At 40.9% G+C, this 18,207-nt stretch overlaps 1 protein-coding gene across 1 annotated transcript in view; it reads left to right on the forward strand.

The window, feature by feature from the left end:
• Positions 1-18,207, forward strand: part of DOCK10 (dedicator of cytokinesis 10) — a 168,901-nt gene that overhangs the window by 140,242 nt on the left and 10,452 nt on the right. Inside the window, exons 43-50 of the mRNA XM_056849317.1 lie at positions 1,625-1,807; positions 2,342-2,452; positions 3,163-3,378; positions 4,869-4,926; positions 5,269-5,367; positions 7,746-7,852; positions 9,625-9,747; positions 11,235-11,348. Coding sequence (XP_056705295.1) covers positions 1,625-1,807; positions 2,342-2,452; positions 3,163-3,378; positions 4,869-4,926; positions 5,269-5,367; positions 7,746-7,852; positions 9,625-9,747; positions 11,235-11,348 — 1,011 coding nt within the window. The remainder of the gene's footprint in view (positions 1-1,624; positions 1,808-2,341; positions 2,453-3,162; positions 3,379-4,868; positions 4,927-5,268; positions 5,368-7,745; positions 7,853-9,624; positions 9,748-11,234; positions 11,349-18,207) is intronic.

Here is an 18,207-nt window from a genome sequence, read left to right on the forward strand (position 1 = left end):
GCCTAGTGTGCCCAGTCCTTGAACTGAGCACAAACTAAAGTAAATGGTCTAAACAGCATGTTATACTTTCACAACCTGTAATATCATATTTCTGCTGCCAATATCTCTCTAGACCCAAGGGAAACATGAGATAAACCAGGCAGAAAGAGCTTTAAATTAAATGCCTGACTGCCAGGAGCCTGTGAAGTTGTGTGGGAGTATAGAAATAAGTAATAATAATCCAATGCATCCTTCCCGTTATCAAAATGGAGAGACAGGGTGGATCTGATGCATGCATTTAAAATATCCCTGGGATGACTGATCTCTGTAGTAAGTTATATCTGCGCTAAATATGTTACTCTTTTCCTGCTCATTTCCTTCAGTATCCTCACTATAATGCAGACAGACATCGCCCAAAGGCTTTGCTCTCACCCCATTCCTCCTCCTCTTGGCAAGACCATGCAACATCAGTCAGGGGACACAGAACTCTGCCCCTCTCCAATCCGGTGCCAGACTGTCTGGGGGATGTTTCAGTTCCCTTTCTGAAGAAGTGAGGCCAAGCTGTTTGAGGAACAGGTTTCACTTTCCTCCCTTTCCAAGCAGCCTAGACTGCCTTCTATAGATGTCAGTGTATCTGTAGCTATAACATTTGGATTTGGAATCATTCATAACTACTCCAAATATAGCATTATTCGATCTTTGGGAATATTTCTGAATCCAAATTGCACATCTCTATTATTTGTGTGTTTTTAATTACCTGTCACTATCCAGAGGAACCCCAGTTCATATACTTGCATAATTTGTAGATGTGTCTTTAGTGGTCTTGTGGTTAGTAGCGGTGGACTCTAATCTGGAGAACTGAGTTTGATTCCCCACTCCTCCACATGAGTGGCGGACACTAATCTGGTGAACCGAGTTGGCTTTCCCACTTTTACACATGAAGCCAACTGGGTGACCTTGGGTTAGTCACATCTCTCTTAGAGCTCTCTCAGCCCCACCTACCTCACAGGGTGTCTGTTGTGGGGAGAGGAAGGGAAGGTGATTGTAAGTCAGTTTGATTCTTCCTTAAGTGATAGAGAAAGTCAGCATATAAAAACCAACTCTTCTTCTTATTCTCATTGAGAGCCAGCATAGCATAGTGGTGAGTGTGTCAGACTAGGACCTGGAACGCCCATTTATTCCCACTCTTTGCTTCCTGTCATTTAACCAATTTTTAATCCATAAGAGAACCCATCCTCCTACCCCTCCCATTTGGTTGAGGTACCTTGTCAAAAGCTTTTTGAAAGTCCAAGTATACGTCTACCAAGTCACCATTGTCTACATGCTTGTTCACTTCCCAAAGAACTCCAAAAGGTTGGTGAGGCAGGACTTCCATTTGCAAAAGCCATGCTGATGAGGCACTTTAATGCCATGCAAGTCTAGGCCTATCATAGTGTGAGAACTGTCGTCAAGCATCATGATGGACCATACAGAAGCAGTTGGTCTGGTAGGTGTATGCTGCAGGTTACCTTGAACTCCAGCTGTTTATAGAAGCTGATGTCCCTTGTTTTTCTTCTTGTGCTGACACATACTGTATTTCTGAGATAAGAAAGCTGTCTTGTATTAAAGGCGTATCAAATGTTTTTGTTCGTTTTGTTTTTCAAAGTTCCCTTCAGCATTCTTCCAAGGGCAAGCTGACTTATGTGGATCATTCTGCTATGAGATTCTCAAGTGCTGCAATCACAGGTCACGGTCAACTCAGATGGAAGCCTCTGCTTTGTTGTACTTCTTCATGAGGAAGAACTTTGAATTTAATAAGCAGAAATCAATTGTCAGGTCCCATTTGCAGGTAAGCAAACCTGAGATTACTGTTTGAATTCTCCCAGTTTTTTCTTTTACAATATTTTTGGTTCAGAGATAGGCAACACAAGCTTCCAAATCAGAGCTCCAGAGGCACTCTGCTGTTCCTTAGCAGCATACTGAGATTTCTAGCTTTCCTTTGTCAGCAAAGGGGATATTTCTTGACCACATATATAGGATATAAAGTTAAACAGGAAACTCAGGCCAAAATAGAGACAATTTTTAGGTATGTTTAGAGATATTGGATCTAGTGTATACTCAGTGATATTATGGATAATTTCTCTCTTTCAGTAGCAGCCCCTGAAAGGTAGATCATAGACTGCTTCTGAAATTCTCTTCTTTCAAAAGCAGCACACTGTGAAGTGTGGAGGTGGAAGCTGATATCATGCAAATGGCCATTCTGGGTTACTGTCGACTCTCTTGCTTTTCTCTTGGTCTAATGTAATGGTGCTGACGGTCCTCCTGAGAAACACCTGCTTTTCTGCTTGATTTACACTCCTTTTTTGCTCTTCATCTTCTTCAGCTCATCAAAGCAGTAAGCCAGCTGATTGCAGATGCAGGAATTGGAGGCTCTCGGTTTCAGCATTCACTGGCCATTACAAACAACTTTGCAAATGGAGACAAGCAAATGAAAGTAAGACATTTTTTGTATTACTTATGACCCCAGATGCATAGATGTCAAGACACAGCCTCCTCTGTTACCATTGCAGTCCTTTAAGGAATTTTGCAAGGGAAATAAATTTGAAAAGTATGCTTAATTTTCAAACATATTTATTTATTTACTTCTTTTATAGTCTGCCTTACTCATTGAAGCTTGAGGCAGATTGCAGAATTAGAAAACAATGCAATAAAATATAATGCATGCAACAAAGATTGCAATAAACCTGGAATAGAAAGCAATGCCCTAAAACTAGTATAATACATATAACGAGCATTGCAGTTGGGATAGGGGGAATGGCCTAAAATTTTCCATAGACATTATTCCCTTTATTTAAAATGCCCTGCCAAACAGTTTTGTTTTATATAGTTCATACTGATCCCTTAGTCTGATATCATTGCTCTTACTGAATGGTATTTGTATCATGAATAGTTCCACTGTAGTTATTTGTGAAGTAAACTGATGACTGGGGAAGAAGAATTAGGTAGCACAAAACTTAATCCTGTACAGCGCAGTGACCACATATAGCTATTTACCCATGGTCATGGGTAAAGCAAAGATTTCAAAGTGTCTACTGTTCACCTGTGTAGTTCAGCTTTGTGATGGTGATTAAAATATACATGATTTAACATGATAATAGGGATTCTGTGGATATAAAAGTACTCGGTTGCTTCTTTCCCCCAAAGAACAGTAACTTCCCAGCAGAAGTGAAAGACCTGACCAAACGCATAAGGACGGTCTTAATGGCTACGGCTCAGATGAAAGAGCACGAGAAGGACCCTGAGATGCTAGTGGATTTACAGTACAGTCTGGCAAATTCCTATGCCAGTACACCTGAACTGCGTAGAACCTGGCTGGAGAGCATGGCCAAGATTCATGCTAGAAATGGAGACTTATCAGAGGTAACTCCCAAAAACTAACTACTTGTACCAGCAAAAAAAAAAAAAAAAAAACAGAGATTGGGGCAGTATGAAGAAACACAGGTAGCTAATTGTGCTCATCTGCCTTGTGTGTGAAACTCAATCATAGAGCTGGAAGAGAATTATATAATAACCTGCCCTAAGGCAGAATATTCTACATATAATGCATCTCAAACAGAAATGTGTCCAAATTCTTTCATTAATATCTCTCAGAAAGAAAACACTAGGGAGTATATTCTGTCTGGGAGTTCAACTAAGAGCACAGACTGAGCTGGACATGAACTTAAGTTGCCCTTCTCTGACTTGCTTCTCACCTGCCAGTATCACACCATAGCAGCACACCATAGCAGCATGATAGCAAGGCAACTGGTATGCTTGCAGCTTAGGTACGATCATATGGAGGGAGCTGGCATTCAAGTGTAGCTGTATACTCACTCTTGCAATTTCCATAATCACGGTGGCATTTTTTTAAGCTGCCACGGTCAAAGCATAGCTGAGTAACTGCTTACAGGATGTCTACACGCAAGTACTGACTTACACAAAAATTACTGTCTGCATGAGCAGGTACTAAGTTCAAACACCCCAGCATCTCCAATCATGAGTTTGGATGGACCCAAAACTCTTGGGAACTGAAGTTCAATTTATTCATAAGAAATGGCATTACTCAATCAAGACAATAAATAGGAAGTAGCCAGAGATCAAATCTGCACAACTATTGACACTCCTATTTGCAATATGCCCCAGGTTGCAAAACTGGGGGTAGTGGTTTCAATCACTTGGTCGTCCCAAAACTATGGCTAACAAACCCTTTTTTCCAGCTTAGTCAGTTACAAGTTGTGCAGATTTGATCTCTGGCTACTTCCTATTTATTGTCTTGATGGAGTAATGCCATTTCTTATGAATAAATTGAACTTCAGTTCCCAAGAGTTTTGGGTCCATCCAAAGTGATTGAAACCACTACCCCCAGTTTTGCAACCTGGGGCATGTTGCAAATAGGAGTGTCATCAGCCCCCTAGTGGTCCAGCTGGTGAGTTGCATTGGGCTTCATCGGGTCATGAGGTGCACAGGCCTGGCATAGACACATGTGACTTGAGCAAGCCTTAACTTTTGATTCAGTGAATTCTTAAGATGCAAGCATGTATATAGATTATTCCTGCACTTTCAAAAAAAAAAAACCACTTTCAATCATGTTCAGGCCCTGATATATGTATTACTTACAGGCCAAATTCTCATACTCATCTTCAGCTGATACTCTTAGCCTTTTTAGGCAAATCTCTCAGTAACTTTTACAGGAGCTTAACTTGAATAAAGAATGCAACAAGAGTTCCTTGTTTTGCACAAAATGTCACACTAATAAATCCATCAAGTAAAGCCTAGCCACTTAAAAAAAAAAAAACTGGTCTGCTGATGATGAGGATAAAGCAAGATCTGCTCAGTGCAATATTAATACTTGATATGGTTTCTGGTTGCAGGCTGCTATGTGCTATATCCATATAGCTGCCCTTATTGCTGAGTACCTGAAAAGAAAGGGTAAGATAAATATTTTCTAAAGCTATCACTAATGTAGAAAACAGTAAAGCAGAAACACAAACTGCAACTGACCTATTTCTTTCAGATTAAATTGATGTTCTTTTGTAGTTATCCTTTAAGCTGCTTTGAGTCTTTTGGAATATTTTTCCATGTGAGACTCTGTGACTAGTAAGTATCTAGATGCAGCAATGTTATATATTACGTGAAAACTGAGGTTAACACAACACTTCTCTTCGAGGGGGAGGGGGGGTTGTATTTCATTTCTTAGTGTATCATCATGAAATATGCATGTATTAACACATACCTATAGCAGAATGCTAATAACATCTTACACTGTCATAGGTTACTGGAAAATGGAAAAGATTTGTACCTCTCGTATGCTCCTGGAAGATGCTGAACTCTCTGATAGTATTGTCTTACTAACAACTCACACTGGAGGAAGTGAGTGTTCTAACCATTGTCTGTTTATGGGTCAGACAACATCATTCTAGCAGTCAACTGACTCCCATTATAGATATTTAAGTTTAAGAACTTATTCACAAGGGGAAAGGATCATGGTATACCTTTATATTATTTGGTTGTGAGAAATCTGAAATCACATATCTGCTGCTTTTTTAAAAAGACTGAATCAGGATTTTAATAATGGAAAGATCTTGCGTTGCAGTAGCAAATACTGTAAACTTTCCCTTACAAGGTTTACTCCAAGACAATGCCCCATGGTTTTGAAGTGTTATGTTTTGCTTAGTTGGCACTGTTCCTACATAAATGTCAACTAATGTGCTCAAGAAGAACATGGGTTTAGTAGAGAAGTAACTTTCTGAAGCAAGACTGGTGATCTTGGAGGTTGCTCACATCCAGGCAACAGAATTGTTCCAAAAATAAAGTTTGGATTGGTGAGCATGCTGACTCAGCATGCCCACCTCTGCAGGCCATATAAGAACAACAGCGATTCCTCTTGCTAACTACTGCTAATCTCAATGGCTAGCAGTAACTAGCATAGGCAGGCAGTAACTGGAATGTGTATGTGGGAGATGTAGAGCATAGCAAGATACTACTCACCCCACCCCTTTTTCAGTTTGGTATTGTGAAGGTTTCTTCAGTTTCTCCAGCGCTTCTCTAGAAGCATTGTAGGAAGTGTAGGGGGATTAACAATAGGATGAACCTCACAATAGCTTTGCCTGTGGTGGGGTGCTCATTTTTACCAGCTTGGATTACCTTGTGGATGCATTTTGATTTGCTGGTCCAAGAGGCTGCATTTAGTTTGCACAGTAATCTCGCAAGGATGGAATCTGGGTAAAATAATTAATTTTATGCCATCTGTGAATCCCAAACATAATACTTACGTATAAGTATAGTATTAAGATGAGAGTCACCTTTTGATTGACCTCTTGCCTTCATTGCCTTTTCCCCAGACACCCCACATAACTGGGTGGCTAATTATTAAAACATCTATCCATTTGGAGATCCATAACAATAAATCGCTTGTCCCGATGCTTTATATTCCCGAAAGCCAGTGTGCACCACCAACATAGTCCAGATATGTATGTGTGTGTCTGCAAGGCAATATTTATTCATAGGGAAAATACAGTATATTTAAGCAAACTCCTGTCAACTGGGAGAGGGAAGAAAGTTGGTTGAAGAAGTACGACCATTAACGAGCAATGTAGTATAGTGATGATACTGATTTCTTGAAATGGTGACGATTGAAAAGCTGGAGTCAGCTGCTGGAGCTTTCCAAACTCCTTTCAAATTAGGTCAGTAGTTTGAAATGGGCTTGATTCTATATGATCAATTCTGCCTGCTGCTTGTTGTCCCTGGCTTCCCTTTGTCAAATTTACTTCAGCAAAGTATTGTGTGATGGGTATGGAGGAGGCTGACAGCAGTGCTTCTTATAGCAATGCCTAGGCCTTAAACCTGAGGAGAGTGGAGGGGAGGGGTGTGGAGGAGTGGAAAGTGGAGGGAGGAGAGTGGCATAGAGAGGCTATAAGAAGCATCCAATTAAAAACCATGGGAAACATGCTTCCTTAATGCTTCCTGGTGGACTCTGTCCACTTCTACCAGGAAGCATGGCGACTACATTTCCCACACTTTTCTTCATGGTCGTGGCAGCATCCAGGACTTAAATTCAGGCATAGAGTTGCCACCAACACCTCTCCTGCTACTATACCCCCTCACAAAGGTAAATTTGGAAAAGTGGACCAGCAGCAGGGACGGTTGGCGGCATGGCCTTTTGGAAGGGAGGCAATGAAGCCTGAGGCAATCAAGCTGCACCCAAGCCTAAACAATTTAATTCGGGCCCAGTTTGAATCAGTCCCAAATTAATTTAATTGAGCCAGACCCATTCCAAATTGGTCCAGGGAGAGCTCACCCATCACTAATTAATTCATTTTTCAAAAGATTTTGTACTTTCATACCTACAGATTTAAAGTACTTTATGGTCATATAATAATCATTCTGACACTGTTTATGAATAGTCCAAAACATAAATGCCTTTTCATGTCAGCCTTACAATTATTCAGAGACTCAAAGGGAGTGACTCAAATAATGCTTTTGTGCAAGAATGTATTTCTCCAGCAACATCAAATTATAACTATCCCCAGCCTTGCCAAGTGGCGTAATGAATTGGATGGGATTTATAATAACCTACTGCAAATTTAGGCCGTTCCATTTGTGCTACTCATTCTTTAGGTTGTGAAAAAGCAATTATGCCCTGCAAATAACAAACATCATTCTTTATAGCAGTATCCTATTCTCTTTTTCAATAATTAATTACTTCAAGCAATTTTTATTCAAGCATTCCTCTCCTTTTACTCACAAAGGCTTATTTTCTATGGGATGGCCAGCCTTCCTCAATATAACTCCAAATATTAAAGAAGAAGGTGCAATGAAAGAAGACTCTGGGATGCAGGATACACCATATAATGAGGTCAGCAGGGCTATCATTTACAGAATCCTGATCCTGTTTTCTCAGACATGGGTTTCACTGTGCTCAGTGGGGTCTACATCCAGGAAAGTGCATTTAGGATTGCATCCTGAAGTGTGCTTTCCTTTCTGATGCCACAATTAGTTTTGATATAAGCATAGCACAATGATCTTGCAGGGTCAACAAGCCTTTTGTCCATTAACACAGAGGCCTATACAACAATTTCAAATGGCAGAACAGATTTAGCTGCCGTAAATGTAGCCATAAGAATTAGAATGGGAGCTACAATCCATCAAGAATGGCCAATTTATTTTATTGGACGTTGGCCAAGATGAATCCCTGACAACATCCGGCCTATCAAATTGGGAACAGGGAACAGAGGAATGATTTCTGAGGCTTGTTGCTCCAGGGGCCCAGACATGTGCCTGGGGGCTTCGGGTGAGAGAAAAGCAGATCCCATTTGCTGACTCATGCAGAGGAAAGCTAAAATTCTGCACGCAGCAACTATAGTGGGCAGTGTCAGAATTTTGGGCAATTGATGGATCTTCCCATAGCACACAGATACTCTGTCCTGGGCTTTGAAGACAACGTCAACTTGAGGAAAAGCTACATTTCCCCAGGATACAGCATACCTCTCCCCCAATAATTATTCAGGCTATCTGGATACTGATGGGTGGGTGGAGGGTTACAGTTTTATTATAACATTATATTTACTGTTTTTATAGTCCGCCTTTGTCACTGAGACTACAAGCAGATTACACAGTGTAAACTGATACCATTAATGTGATGAGACAGCTAATAAGCAATGTATTAGGACTAGGATTACAGAAATCTGAGTAACCATGGTGCAGATACAATGCAGAAAAATTATAGTACATCAGTAGAAAACAATGCAGGGACAAAAGGATAACACATGCAGCGAACATATAATATGTCCTATAGACAGTGGTATACTCCTCAGTCCCTTTACCTTTATAAAGCACCTTCCTGAACCATGCTGTTGAAGCATAGCCCTATTTTAATACCCTTCCCAAAATATATCTCAGATCAGTAGAGTGAGATCCTACTGGATCAGAGGGATGATAGCTCTCCATCCATGCTAGATCCCAGGGTTCAAAACATTTCTCAGTGGGTTCTTGATGGATTTCACCCTATGCGCTTATTCTAAAACCATTACAAAACATGCAAAAAATATATATTGCTGTTCACTTGAAAATGTGTTGTTTCACATGACGTGTCATGCTTTTCAGAAGTTTTGGACAAATTTATACATATGTTTCACAAAGATGTGTTAATATATGGCATTCCGAGATGTAGGCTTAAGTCACTAGGAGGTATCTGCTAAGGATACCAAGCACTGCCAAACATGAGTGTATATATGAGAGTCATTGTAGTGTAGTAGTTAGAGAGTCAGACTAGCATCTGGAAGACACAGATTCTAATCCCCACTCTGCCATGAAGTTCACTGGGTGATATTGGGCCAGTCACACACTCTCAACCAAACCCACCTCACAGGGTGGTTGCTGTGAAGATAAAATGGAGAAGAAAAAAACTTTGTACAGCACCCTAAACTTTTTCAAGGAAGGGGGAATTAAAATGTAATGTGTTTTCCACTAATACATTTACTAAAGCAAGCAACCTTGATGTGCTAAACGTTTGCTTTGGTGTTTTGTAAAAACTAGGTCTTCAAAGTCTTCTACTTTGTCAACATAACTAAGAGCTACATTCAGCACATCTTTAACTTTGCTTTTGTTTTTCTTAATATGGAATTGCAGAACATCCTTGTGGAGCAGCTGGAATTATGTGTTGATTATCTATGGAAATCTGAGAGATACGAACTCATTGCTGAAGTTAACAAACCCATCATTGCAGTATTTGAGAAGCAAAGAGATTTCAAGGTAAGGCAAGCTCAAAATAACAAACACCATTCATTCCAAGAAACAGAATGATATTGCTGGCAAGGTTACTTTTAATTGTGTTTTATTTATTTACCATTATAAGTGGCTTTTTATGCAGTTTATGGGCTTTAAGTCAAGCCATGAAAAACAGTTTCCATGGTTTCTGAAATGTCTTCATAGCTCTATTTATTAACAAGGTTGCAGGTTTCAGTTTTGTCTATGGTGGGGATGTGACTTAGGGATAGAACATCTGCTTTACATGTTGAAGGTCCCAGGTTCACTCCCCAGAATCTCCAGTTTTAAAAGGATCAGATGATGTGAAGGACTTGAGACCGGAGACCGACTTCCAATCATTTTGGATGGTCTGACTCAGAGAAATCAAGTGTACTCTGTACAAGGATTGTATGTGCATTCACTGTGACATCAACAGGGCTAACATAAGGCAGATTCATATGTGTTTTTGAAAACAGGTTTTTTAGTAGCCTGAATGAAGTGAATTTGGTAATCCTTTTTAGTTCTGCATGGAACAGATGTATGCCCCAGAACCTTTCTCCATGGTTGACAATATGTCTTGATTACTTACCCCATCAGAACAGAAATGTGTGAGGGAAAGGCCCAGGCAATTGGCCATTTCCATATAGGTGTGTCATTCACACACAGCCCCCAGATATGGGTAGGATTGCACCATGTGGAAGCAGCTCTCAAGTGACAGCAGCACGTGAAGGAGAGCTTAGACATCCCTACACTAAATTTGCACATACTATATGTTGTCCTCTTTTTTTCAAACAAAGCTTTTTCCTCAGTGTATACAAAAGTGGCAAATAGGGAAGTGAGAACCAAGTATACCACATCCAAGGGGATGAAGGGTAGTATACAAATTAGCTAGCTGGCTAGAGAGAATCATTTATATGGTTCAAGGTGACTTACAATAATACTTAAAAACATTTTCAGTTAAAACCAAAAATAAAATAGCAAGCCCCAAATGTCTCCCCCTGACCCCCCCTTAAAAGATGCCTGCCATTCAAAAGCCCTGGCAAACAAGCAGGCTTTGCAACACCTCCGGAATATCTCCAAGGAGATCTCCAAGGAGATATTCCGGAAGACCACCCCACAAAGCTGGAGCCACAATGGAAAGGACCTGGTCTCTGGTCAATGCTAGACAGGCCAGCCTAAGTGGTGGGAAAGCCAACAGATGGCTGCCTGATTAATATAGATGGCACACAGGGACACATGGAAGGAGGCCATCCTTCAAACACGCTGTAAAGAAAATGCATGTTTGAAACCCTTGTTTTTAATATTCATCTGTTAATGATTGACACAGGACTTGTGTATTTTGCTTATGAGGAAGATGCATAAAGGTTTTTAAATCAATTCTTCAACACTGTCCAAATCTAGAACCAGAATCACAAGCAGGTTTTGTCTTGAGGGTGACCTGAAGATCATGATTTTCATTTTAAAATGTTCTTTCTCTCATTATGCTACCTCAGAGGCTATCAGAGCTGTACTATGATATCCACAGATCGTATCTGAAAGTTGCTGAAGTAGTGAATTCTGAGAAGCGCTTGTTTGGACGATACTACCGTGTAGCATTTTACGGGCAGGTGAGTGAGTCTTGAATGTTGTTGCAGCTATACATCACACAGTAGATTGCAGATCTATTTATGTAAGGCTATTCCAGAGATACTTTTTTAAAAAGCAAATACATTCAACCATGAAAAACTATGGTCCACTGGGCAACTGTGGGCCATGTTCTGAAGCCTTTTCTAAACACACATGTTTTCTCAATCTAACCAGTGATCATATTTGGATACTTAGAGCAGAATGAAGGTTTAAATAGCTACCAAGGCAGCACTTAGGCAGTATCAGAATACCCATAATTCTTTGCACAACAAATTGTTGCCTGTGTACACTTACTTATGAAATCAGGTGGGATTTTTCTTCCTGTAATCACAGGATGGGGCTTACCCTATAACAAGGCAACAATGAAGCACCCTTTGCTTTTCAACAAGGACTCTCCTGTTTAGATCCTACTTCTCCTTAACCATTCTTTTAACTGAATGGTAAAGCAGAAGTGATTGGTCACAAGGATTTTTGCCAGCTGAGAACCCCATAACATAGCTCACAATTGAAGAGCGCCTACAAGTAGCCACCTTTTTCAGCACCTCCACTGTCTTCTCCATAATGACATGCAAGAATGTAACTTTTTTCCCATCGCTCGTGTCAAGAGCTTATTACTTGGAAGTATCAGAAAGAGGAATATTTTTTTATTATCAAAGGAAGGAAAATGGCTGTAAGGCAGTGTCAGTGTAACATGTATCCTGCAGTGATGCCACAAGCCACCAGTTAAATGTGATACCCATTAATTATTGCTACTAAAAATGACTAAACTGAGACTGTTGTACTTTGGTCACATAATGAGAAGACAAGACTAACTGAAAAAGGCAATAATGCTAGGAAAAGTTGAAGGCAGTAGGAAAAGAGGAAGACCCAACATGAAATGGATTGATGTAATAAAGGAAGACATGACCTTCAGTTTGCAAGACCTGAGCAAGGCTGCTAACGATAGGATGTTTTGGAGTTCATTAATTCATAGGGTTGCCATAAGTCAGAAGTGACTTGACAGCACATGACACACACACATGGCTACTAAGACTGGGGGGGGGGGGAATCAGACTCATTTTAAATGACCTGAAATCCACTTTCCTTCACTAGTTGCATTGCTTGTAGACTCTCACTTTATTTCCTGGCTTGCCTCTGATTCTCTGCAGAATGTCGTAGAGCAGTCTTGTGCCACATGCTATTTCTGCTTGCTTATTCTGGAGGGGCGTGCATTCCTGCTTGTCTCCATTGTATACCAGTTTAGTGGAGCAAGCATGCTGTTTGAAAGTGCTTTGAAGGCACCACAAGTCCCTTTAATCTGTAAAAAGAAGGTGTACAAAAAACAGATTGATCTGAATCATTCTGTCTGCTAATTAGGTTTTAATGCTGAAATTTGCTCTTTTCTTCTTTTGATCTTGTTCAAGGCTGTGGTAAGTTGTCTGTTCTTCTGCATGCTTTGTTTAATTCTTCTTATTCGTTGTGCTCCTTGTATGGTCTGAGTTAACCTTAACTTACAGTGTTTCTTAGTATTCTGTGTGAGATACGAAGTAACATTGCTTTCACTCATTTATACGCTGTGTTGCATCTAGCAAAACTAATTTTGTTCTGCTTCCATGAGGCTAAAAAAATGTATCTGTTTCTGTCTTGCTCGCAATACTTGGATTCCAGTTACCAGTTTGTGGAAGCTGCTTCAGACCATGTGTTTCCTATAATGAGATGTCCATTCTAAACCATCTTGCTTATGTCTTATGCATTTGCAGTGATGCGTTACTATATTGTCTTTAACACTATCCCCAGTCATACTACAATTATTCCAAGGTCTTCTGCACTTAAGACATTTGTTGCCCTTGGTTCGCAGTATGCTGGCTGTAGTTCCCAGCCTGTCCCTGTGCAGTGCCTGAAAGAAATATTAAAGAAGTCTGACACTATCAAGAGTAACTAGGCCATGTGATAACCACACCAGCTTAAAACTAGGGTAAAAACCCAAAGATGTGACATGCATATGGACCTCAATTGTGATCAGTGCAAAGGCAGAAGGAGTCCCACAATCACCAGTTTCTCTGTGAACATGAAGAAGGGAAGGAAAATGGACGAGTTTCCTCCTCCTGTGCTGGCTATCAGAACAAAATTAGTCTGATAGAAGGAAGGGGAAGGGGTGGGTAGTAGCTGTTTGAAAGAGTGTGGAATTATCTGACTTTTCCCTGCTTGCATAAAAAAGGAACCTTTAAAGCTGTTGCTCCCTGACCTGGATAGCCCAGGCCAGCATTTTTCTCTTCAGATCTCAGAAGCTAAGGAAGGTCGACCCTGGCAAGTATTTGGATGGGAGACCTCCAAGAAATACCAGGGCCGTGACACAGAGGCAGGCAGTGGCAAGCCACCTCTGAACATCTCTTGCCTTGAAAACCCCACCAGGGGTTGCCGTAGGTCATATGTGACTTGTCCGGGGGGAGGGGGCTTTTGCACTTGCTTTTGAGCCAGTCATTCTTGTTTCTCAGGTTTCCCCAATGAAAACATAGAATGGTGTAAAATGAAAATCTTCAAGCGAGTTTCACATGGAAGCCCTTTCTTTGGTGTGTGCAAAAAGAAATGCTATGATACTACTAATTATTTACTAGTAATTAAGCTGTGCAAGCCTAAGAAGACCCTTCTGAGTCCATTGAAGACTGTGGGCTTATAAAACTGTTTAGGATTGCACTGTGAATTAGCCATTGCATAGCCCCGACAAATCCAAGTGATTGTATGTGAATTAATATTCTTGGTTGAATTAGCTGTATGCAGGTTCAGTTCATTGCCCGAGCAGCTGCTCAGGACACTGCAATCCCAGCGGGCCCCACCATGCCACTAGGGTTCATTTTGTTCCCAGATGTTACTATACCATGGGAGGAGGCAATGGATGTGGCTTGCACTCATCACTGTCCCCCACACCTGCCTTGCTGCAACCCAAGGCCATAGGACTGCCAACCTCCAGGTACTAGTTGGAGATCTCCTGCTATTACAACTGATCTCCAGCCGATAGAGATCGGTTCACCTGGAGAAAATGGCCGCTTTGGCAACTGGACTCTATGGCATTGAAGTCCCCTCAACAAACCCCGCCCTCCTCAGGCTCCGCCCCAAAAATCTGCAGGTATTTCCCAACCCGGAGCTGGCAACCCTACATCATCCAAGGAGAGCTCCAATAGCACTGACAGCTTGTCTTGGAGCCTACCTACTGGTAGCAGCATTGGAAGAGGCAGCAAACCGTTCAGCCACCCCTGCCTATATACCTACATAGGTTCAGCTACACAGAAGCAAACTAAAAGCAAGCAAGGGCCTGAGCACTACAGCAAGAAAATGTGTCCAATATAAAGACATAGGATGGACTGAGAATCATAGCAGAAATGAGCCAAAAATGTGGTAAAGATTGAGATTTGAGGCATGATGAATAAGGGCTTTGGGGGGACAGTCAGAGCTGGTGATTGAGACTGAAGATTTATGGTTTGGAAAGCTAAGACATTTTTTTTTGGGGGGGAGTACAGAGATCCTTGGCTTAAAACGATTATTGAAGGACAAGCAGGTCTAGCAAGAGTCTTGGAGAAAGACATTTGCCCTACTAGGAATCCACTGATTATTCTGTCTAAAGAACACAAGAGAAATTGATTCTTGCCATTAAAACTAGTTATGGATACTTTGCTTCCTATCTTCAATCAGGTTTTGACATGGCCCAAAGCATGTAACTGAGGAAGCCAGGCAAGGTAATCTCAGCACTGTATATCCCAAGGACAGCAAGTTATGAATACGGAAAGAGTAGCTAAAAGGCCCATTCCCTTGCCCTGCTAGCCACACAAAAGATGCAACTTATAGCTTTGGCAGTGAGTGAGTATGCAATATAAATGTGAGCTGACTTTAGGGATACCAACTCTTGAAATAAAAAAGGCTGATACCTGGGCAGAGCCTGAGGGTGGAGGCCTTTGGATCTTAAGCAGAACCCAGAGCAGGTTGGGGAATGGAACTGGAGACAGATTACAGTGTTTTTAGAGTGTGGGGGGTGGAGTCCAGTAGCTTTTGCTAGATCTAGGATATAGCCCAACTGTTTGGGGTGCCTCAAGATGGCACTCAGTTGATTCTGGGGCAGAGCTGGGGCATTGCATGCTGCAAATGTTGTCTGTTCATTTATACTATAAGAACAAGGCTAGAAGAAGAGCGAGAAACAACTTTGCTCCTTGACCTTCAGGCAGCTGATCCCAAAACAAAAGGATCAATGAAGGCTCTATGTCTGATCAGTTGGCAACTCTGCCCAATTTCCAAAGTTATGGATTTGCAGATTCTCCAGCCTTGCCAATATTAGGTTTGGTCCTACGACCTCCTTCTGCTAAACTGGATCCTATGATTAGCTTCCATCAAATCTCTTCTGATGGAGAAATCCTCCCTCTGATGGGGAAAGACTTAGCCATAGGTTCCAACCCATTAACATATCAGTGACTGCTCATCATCTTTGACAACCCAGATGTGTATACAGAAAGCTCTATACTCTATGAACAATAATTTACTGATGGTCCCTGGCCTGAGGAGTGTGCGGCTGTCCTCGACATGGGTCAGGGTTTTTTCAGCCCTGGCCCCAGTCTGGTGGAATAGTCTTTCTAGCAGCATCAGGGACCTGTGGGACCTTAAGGAGTTCCGCAGGGCCTGCAAAATGGAACTATTCTGCCAGGCCTATAACTGAGGGCAGCCACAAGTTTTACATAATAGCTGGTGTCCCCTTCCTCGCACCCCCTCTTCCTGTCAATTTGTGGGGGTTACACTGCCCGACTGGGTCTACAGTGGCTCTTATCACCCTGCTATGAGAATGCCACTTTGATATTTTATAGTTGTACCAGGATATTGTGGTTTTAGCAGATGTTTCTATAGTTTTAAATGTTGTTACCTGCTCTAAGCCCAGCCTGGCTGGGAATGAGGGCGGGCTACAAATGTAACAAATAAATACATAAATACATATTTAGCTTAATTCTAAAGCTTGGAAACATCAGTAGATAGTGGAAGTAATGATAAAATCTGAATAGTGAAAATAATTTTAAGTAAACTGCAGACTTCCCCAGCAGTTAAAAGTTTCCTGTTTACTGATGCATTATAAATGAGCTTTAAGAGAGAGAAATGTCAACAGTTAAGAGGAAAATCCCTTTTAAAAAGAGACCGAATTACCTGGGTAGTGTTCATGCACATAGTAATTGCTTTTGTGTTTATTTGAAACCAGGCCCTTCCTAGCTAGAATGGGTTTGCTGAAACACCCGCAGAGGATTCTCATTCCATGACTCTTGAACACATCTGAAATACAAAATTCTAAATGAGGATTTGAGTGGCTCATAAGGAGATGTTGTGCTCAGTTCCATTATTCACAAAGCCACTTAGAACAATTAGCAAAAAACATTCTGCGCTTATTGTCTTAATGCTTCACTCAAATTTAGCAAAATAGGTTTAATTATGTGTACCTAAGGGTGTCATGAACACCGAACAGTTTTCACAAAGCTCCTGACCTCAGAAGCTGAATGTCTGTTAATTGCTTCCTCAAAACGTCCTACTGCCAGCAGAGCTGTACAACATGAGTCACCACTTCCGGAGCTTGTTTTTTATCAGTGTTAGATCCTATCCAGTGAGCCTGATGTAAACAAGTAGCAAAGCCACAGGTTATTTTACAGAGAATTCAAAAGTATGTGGTATTTCATAGGAATATAACTGCGGCCATGTTGAGGAAATTGGTTTTGTCAGCAAGCAGTGTGCATATATTACAGGATTGTCACCAAAAATGGCAGCTTTGTGTCAGGTTCTCTCACTCCTTTTTTTTTTTTTTTTTTGGTAACATGCAGCCCCAAATCCCATATGTTGATTTCATCTCATTCAGTTGGTTAATGAGGAGCAGGAATAGGATAGCACACAAAGTAAATATTACCATTTTCTAGGAAGGGGAAGGAAGAGGTTGACACAGGGCTTCCATTTTCAGTGACAGCCCTGTGTTTCTCATAGCATGCAGTTCCATTCTTCACCTGCTTATTCTAAGGGGTCTGGATGGGTAGGAATACTATAAAATATCATATTTGTATCCCCTGTTTCCTTCAAGAATCTTTGGGTGGCATATGGAGAAGGTTATTTGATGATAACATCATAATGACCCTGTGAGGTAGGTTAGTTCAAAATTTTATTTATTTACTGAATTTATAGCCCACATATTTTTTTTTGCTGAGAATCAAGGCACTGCGCAAAATATCTTTTAAAAATGCAAACAAAGAACTATCTGAAGCATGATATAACATAATGCAGAAAGTGGATTACAACCATAGAAGACAATGCAGTAAAAGCAAAGTGATATATGCAATAAACATACAATCCTAAACCCTTATAAAGGGTCTTCCTGAGCTGTTCCATCATACTACAGTTATAATCTCTTTATATTTATACTTGGAAGTAGGGATGTGCATTTCAAAAATTTCCATAGTATTTTCAGATCCGGATTTTGGGGTTTTGTTATCTTGATTGTTGTTATACTGGTTTTTTAGAATGTTGTTACCGGTTCAAGATCCCCCCCACCCCCAGGTATTATTTTTTTTCAGGATCTGTCCAAGCTGACCTGCCTTGGTCTGAGAGATTTGTTCCCCTATCTCTGACCTGAGACCCTGGAACAAGTCTCTCTCTGATAATGTAGCCAAATGTACGCTGGGTTTGGCCCAGCAGTCCACAGCAACACACCTTTAAGGTTAAATAGATAGTTATTAAGGAAATTAAAGAAAAAGATTTTAAAAGCAATACAGTTCCAGTGGCAATTCCAAGTACACAGAAAAGAAGAAAACTAGCTTTCTAGGTACACTTACAAGTCTTAGTAGCGGAGGTCTTAAC

This window comes from Euleptes europaea, chromosome 5 (genome assembly GCF_029931775.1).
Source record: "Euleptes europaea isolate rEulEur1 chromosome 5, rEulEur1.hap1, whole genome shotgun sequence".
Lineage (NCBI taxonomy): Eukaryota > Metazoa > Chordata > Lepidosauria > Squamata > Sphaerodactylidae > Euleptes > Euleptes europaea.